Raw genomic sequence first — 5,745 nt, 5'->3', positions numbered from 1 at the left:
ACCCCCCCCAACCACCACCACAAGCACCCACCCACCCAAACATCCAAACCCACCCCCTACATTCTTATACAACATAGAAAACCATATATATACACATATTTCTTTATATGTATGTTGAAGGAGGAGGACTACTGAAAAGGTTGGAAACTGACACACTTTCTCCACCCTTTTGGAAATATTACTGAGCTTGAGAAAGGGATATGAGCAATGAATGAGGATTGATGTTTCATAAAAAGCTAGGTTTTAGGAAATATGACTACGGACATCCAAAGGGCACATGAGACAACATGAACAGAAAAAAATAAATCATTGTGAAGCAGGATATGGAAATATGTTAACATATTCACATAAGCAAGTGATTACAACAATGGAACGCGACCTGACTAGCCATCAATGAGAAAGGTTCTAACGAAATAAAGGGAAAAACGCTTAACTATTTCCAGTAATAGATATGGAGAAAGATATAAGAGCCTAACGGAAAACCAATCTAATACGAGCCCGGGATGCCTATACATGTTTCGGAGGTGCTTATGTGAGTTAAAACTGTTTCTTTGGAAATGATAGAGCTTTGACACATCTTAGATACGTGTCCAAAACAATCAACGGGCTTGCTTTGAGCTGTCCATTCTTTGTATGGGATAGTGGGCATTGGAGGATGACTATGGCTTGAGGAACTGAAATGGTAATTTCTTGTAGACCCTTTTGTTTGCAGGGTAGCGTATGTATCTTTTGTAGGAATGGAGTTGAGGAGACAGTTGCACACTGCTACGATCCTTTTATCTTTTATTCTTCTGGTGTGTTGTCTTCCGTCTTTGTTGGGGTACGCTGCAAGTTTTGTCTTAGCCCTACCTTAAGAACCAACGTTCAGATGTGAACCTAAGAGTATCACATAAAGGAAATGCATACATAGAAAACCTCCATCAACAAAAGTTTGCTGGTAATTTTAGAAACATAGGCTAACATAAAAGTTCTCTTTCCCCGGATCCTCAGGCATCAGACACACATGTTAATTGAGTATATCAAAGTAGGAAGTGTTTTACCTAATAAGGAATTGATGCTATGAATTAAATAGAGAATTTGTTTTTTATCATTTAATGAGAAAACATGGATCGCAACTGATACCTGAATCAACCAAACAACATTTTCACTATACAACTCATTATTCACTATCCAGCTTGCTAATTGATCCCATTCACTCTGTTTCCTTCCATAAATTGATATCCTATATTCTGCCATCTGTAAAAAGTAAAAAAAAGTAAAAAATGCAGTCATCAAACTGTGATAATATATTATAAGGGAAGCGATAGAAAATAATAAGGCAACAATTTAAACAATTCCTGGTACAATGTTACAACATTAGGACACTAGATATTTCACTAGATAATTCACGTAAGAGAGAACAAAGCATTTTCACAAAAGCTTTGAGGAATTATCCTTGCGGCTAAAATCAGATACAAAAGAGCTGTTTTAAAATCTAATGCTATTGATTAAATGGAATTTTATCAATACTTGAAATGTTATCCTTTTCCAGATCAACTTACTATTCTCGTATTGAGAGTTTATTACATGCATTGCAACATGGAATGAACTATTGATTAATGATTAGTTCTTTCAAATGGCATGTATTTCATAAGTTGGGGAGGTTTTGTGTGCTATAACAGTCAATTTTATAATAAAGATTAAAGTGTATCCTACTGTAAGACAGATATTTACTAGAGCTCAATCAAAAAAAAAGGAAAATAGAGGATCTCACCTGATATTTACTTGCAGCAAGGTCAGAAAATACTTGCTTTGTCAGCTCAGCAAGGAAGCGACCTGGTGAGGAGGAACCACAGGAAAGAAGTCAAACTAGATGGGTTGTCATGCAAAAGAAAATCTCATGCATGTAGCCAGGAGAAAAAACTAGGAGACAAAATAATCAAACTCGAACCAAAAACTAGGAGAAAATCTCACGCATGTAACCAGGAGAAAATCTCACGCATGCAGTGTTTTAGCAAACTCTACAGTATGAATGAAAAACAGGTCTGTTACATCTGTCTACACTTTAGACCCTATGACAAGGTAGTTGTATAGACTCCAAAACAGACACATATCCATGGGACAGAAAAGACAGCACCGTGGTAATTTTTTTAGAATCACAGGATGGAAATGCTGTTGCAAATCTTTCAGCTGCTTTACAAGGTTTTTTAGGCAGACCAGAGATGGAAACACCTCTAGTAATTAAAAAAACATTAGCCTATAAGGTTTATTTCCTTTGGATATAGTCAAGAAGTTCTTATTCAGTTTTGAATTTCCAAAGAACCAAGCTTCAACAAACAATGATTATGAGAATTCGAATATGCTCAGACTTTCTAAGGTTCAAATGCATTAACGGGGAACTGCAGATTACGAAAAGAGAAATAGTTTTGGTCTGTTGTTTCATTTTCCTGATATAAAGGATGAATGAAAAAACGAGAAGAATAAAGAAGATAAAATAAAATAGAAAAGAAAGGAAGGAAGAAAAGAAGGGAAGACCATAAAGAGAAACAGTACGCAGGATAATTACTTGTCACCTGATCGTTATTGTTGGAGACTGATAGCTCAAAACCATTATGCATATTTTCCATAATAGTATTAGAGCCGTAGCATGTGTAAGTACATTTGTGATCAAATTGCAGTACATGAGTACAAAACTTTGAATAGGTAATATATGAAATGTCAAAGAGAAATAGTAATTTAAGGTGGTCCTGCAAACTAAGTATCTGAATGGTAGAATAGAAAGAGAGTTACATTGATGTGTGCTCATTTCATAACTTTCACAGGCAACTTTGTTTCAAGGAAGATGCAAGGCATGAAACAAGATACAAATCATACAATAGAAATGGTGGTTAGCACATAGTTGCTCATACTCTTAGCACACCAAGAAATTACTTCAATTATTTTTTGAGGGATGTTCGCAGTGGGGCTGGACAAGACTTCAAATTCACGTAGGGTCTGGTGGCCATCACCATTCAGAAAATAGCATGAAACAGGTGACAGTGCAGTATTAGGTTTCTTACATGTGAATATAACTGTAATATGAAAGAACACAAGATGGGAAGAAACTAGCTCCTTAAGTGATACCTTGAATAAGATTATCTTGCTTTAGGAAAATCTCCCTCAGCCTACTCTGACCACAAGGGTTATACTTGAGATTGAACTTGTCAAATCGATGAAAGGTACTCTTATCAGCATGCACATCCAAAAGGTCAACATTCAGGTCGTAACTGTTTGAAACCAAAATTGGAAAAATATGAAAAAAGTAATTCACATGAATCTAAGAACGACACAGAAAATTGAACTTAGTGCACTAATTAGAGAAAATTTCATTACCCAGTCAGATCCAAGCTCTCAAAAACCTCTTTAAGAGTCAAATATGTTCCATCTCTGAATATGACAACCTGTTCGTTCAACAGAAACACATTACTACTTACAATTCTTGGTTTACCACTAGGATGAACACCCTTTTTGCTGCTAGCAGAACATAGCAGCAAGTGAATATTGTACCTCATCAGGTTCCTTTTTCAACTTTGACTTGATGAATCGTAAAAGATGCTTCTGGTTCATGCAAGCTGAGTGATGAACATGAGTGTCAACCTTCCTGACGTTATAAAAGTCACGATGTGGTGCAGTTTTCTGAGCAAGGAATTCCCTATCTGCATTGAGCATTAGGTGAAGATTGAATTTCTGCAAGGAGACAACCGGAAGGTCTACACAGGTTAATGTAATTTTAAATTCAAAAGACTTGCAAAAAATATGCCATCAATTAGTAATTAACCAAATTGAGCTTAAAAAGAATCAAATATTCATCCATTGTAGTATTCTAGCACTGAGTCGACGAAGTAGGATTATTACTTGCTCCAGAAGATTCAGCCGGTGGTGACATAAAGTTCGAATATTTCCAGCAGAAATTACGCGAAGGATATGATGCAAATCTGTGAAAAAGGTTGTAGCATCAGCCACAGGATAAATCCTCTCCATTGCTGCAGGCAGGGGGGAAATATCAAGAATAGTTCTCTGTCAGAGAAATAAAAAGGCATATCTATAAGCAACAAAATTGAAAGATACATGAGCCATTGATGCCCTTACATTCTTTACTTGTATAAAGGTGCACAACTCCATCCACCATTTGAAAGAATTGCTACAAGAAAAGGGTAGAAAACTTTTAATAGATTTATCATGAAAGAAAACATAATCCACTAAAGCAACAGCAGGCACGGCAACCATCACATATGAACTCACATCTGTTTTCTGCTGAGAAGTATATGCAAAAGGGTTTGGATTTGGCTTAGGCGTACTGGGGTCTGTTATTACTTCCTTTTTCCAGGGAGCAATCTCTTCTTTAAACACATAACTTTGTCTCAACTCGAGGCATTCTTGAATAGTTTTGTAGACCTCAGCTTCATCAGCAGATGGAGTCTCTAAGAATGAAATAAAAGGATTAAAAAGTATTGTCAATTACTTAACTTGCCATATGGTGTGGAAAACATAGTTCTGAATTGAAAATCAATTGCAAATAATTCCTTACAAATCATCGAGTCGGCAATACTGATGTCAAACATGATTGAAGAAGATAATTTCAACTTGTCTTAGTGTTTGCTTAACAAAATAATTACAGATGGAGGTGTATCAACAGAGCAACAGTGAATGAAATTACTAGCTATTAGATATCTGGCTGTTAAATAATAAAAAGAAAGAAAGAAATACAACCTTGTCTAAAGTTTTAGACATTTTATGCAATTTTGATTTGTAAAATAAAATTACATTTTAAAGAAGCTGAAGGTATCTACTTCTATAATTACTTAACTGTTGATGGTATCTTATCATTAATTGCATTCTTTAATTACTTTGCTCCTAGGTTTCACTTAATGAAATTGTTGGGCATGTGCAGAAATGACAGGAAGGAGGAAGCACTTGTCTCTTTGATTGTATAGTAGTAGAGAAGAAATATGGAAACTTCTATCATATTTGTGCTTGGTTAATGCAAAACCAATAAATGTGAAAGCATTGCACCAGAGTGAATCGATCTTCAATCGGATATCATACCAGACAAGATGCTTTCTGGCATGCATAGGTTTTTGGTACATGTTGTTAGAACTTTGTTCTGTAGACTGTGTGCTTGAGTCATGTCACACCACCCTTGGCATGCCAATATGGTTGGTTCTTAGATTACTAGATAGGTATGAGTGTATGAATGAAAAACTGTGCATGCATCGTACCGAAAGTGCTCGGGTAATGCAATGCATAAGGCCCCTCTATAGCCAACCTAAATGTGATAGCTTAGCCCCGTCAGAGAGGAAATATTACAAAAGCCATAATCAAGGTACAGCTGCCTTTTTATAGTACACAAAGCTTATTGAAATAGAGCAAAAAATAAACTGAATATGGGTATTACTATTATTTATATTCCTTATCAGACATGGAGTATAAATAAGAAAATGGATATTGCTGGAAAAATATTTAAAAAATCAGAAAAATCAAAAATTCATACAATTCTGTTAAAACAGAAAATGAACTTGGGTTATAATTAGACGTCAGAACATACAAAATCCATGAAGGATAAAAGCAGTCATCTTCCATAAAGTGGATGTTGAAGTACATAATAGTAGATTATTTTGACATGCGAGATATAAGTTAAATTATGTTCTCAACTGTTGTCTTTCTTCAGTGTCCAGATCAGTGCCTTTAAGTATCTGTTGTCCAGATCAGTTGGCCAAATTCATTTCA

The 5,745-nt window shown here is 35.5% G+C and overlaps 1 protein-coding gene across 1 annotated transcript in view; it reads right to left on the bottom strand.

Annotated features, from left to right (window-relative positions):
• Positions 1-5,745, bottom strand: part of LOC109848572 (AMP deaminase-like) — a 14,352-nt gene that overhangs the window by 4,493 nt on the left and 4,114 nt on the right. Inside the window, 8 exon segments of the mRNA XM_020418133.1 lie at positions 1,123-1,236; positions 1,754-1,815; positions 3,103-3,245; positions 3,352-3,419; positions 3,526-3,705; positions 3,874-4,001; positions 4,108-4,159; positions 4,261-4,439. Of these exon segments, the coding sequence (XP_020273722.1) occupies positions 1,123-1,236; positions 1,754-1,815; positions 3,103-3,245; positions 3,352-3,419; positions 3,526-3,705; positions 3,874-4,001; positions 4,108-4,159; positions 4,261-4,439 (926 nt within the window).

Source organism: Asparagus officinalis, chromosome 7, assembly GCF_001876935.1.
Source record: "Asparagus officinalis chromosome 7, Aspof.V1, whole genome shotgun sequence".
Taxonomy (NCBI): domain Eukaryota; kingdom Viridiplantae; phylum Streptophyta; class Magnoliopsida; order Asparagales; family Asparagaceae; genus Asparagus; species Asparagus officinalis.
Note: the sequence above shows the minus strand (reverse complement) of the source record. Positions and strands in the feature narration are given on the sequence as shown.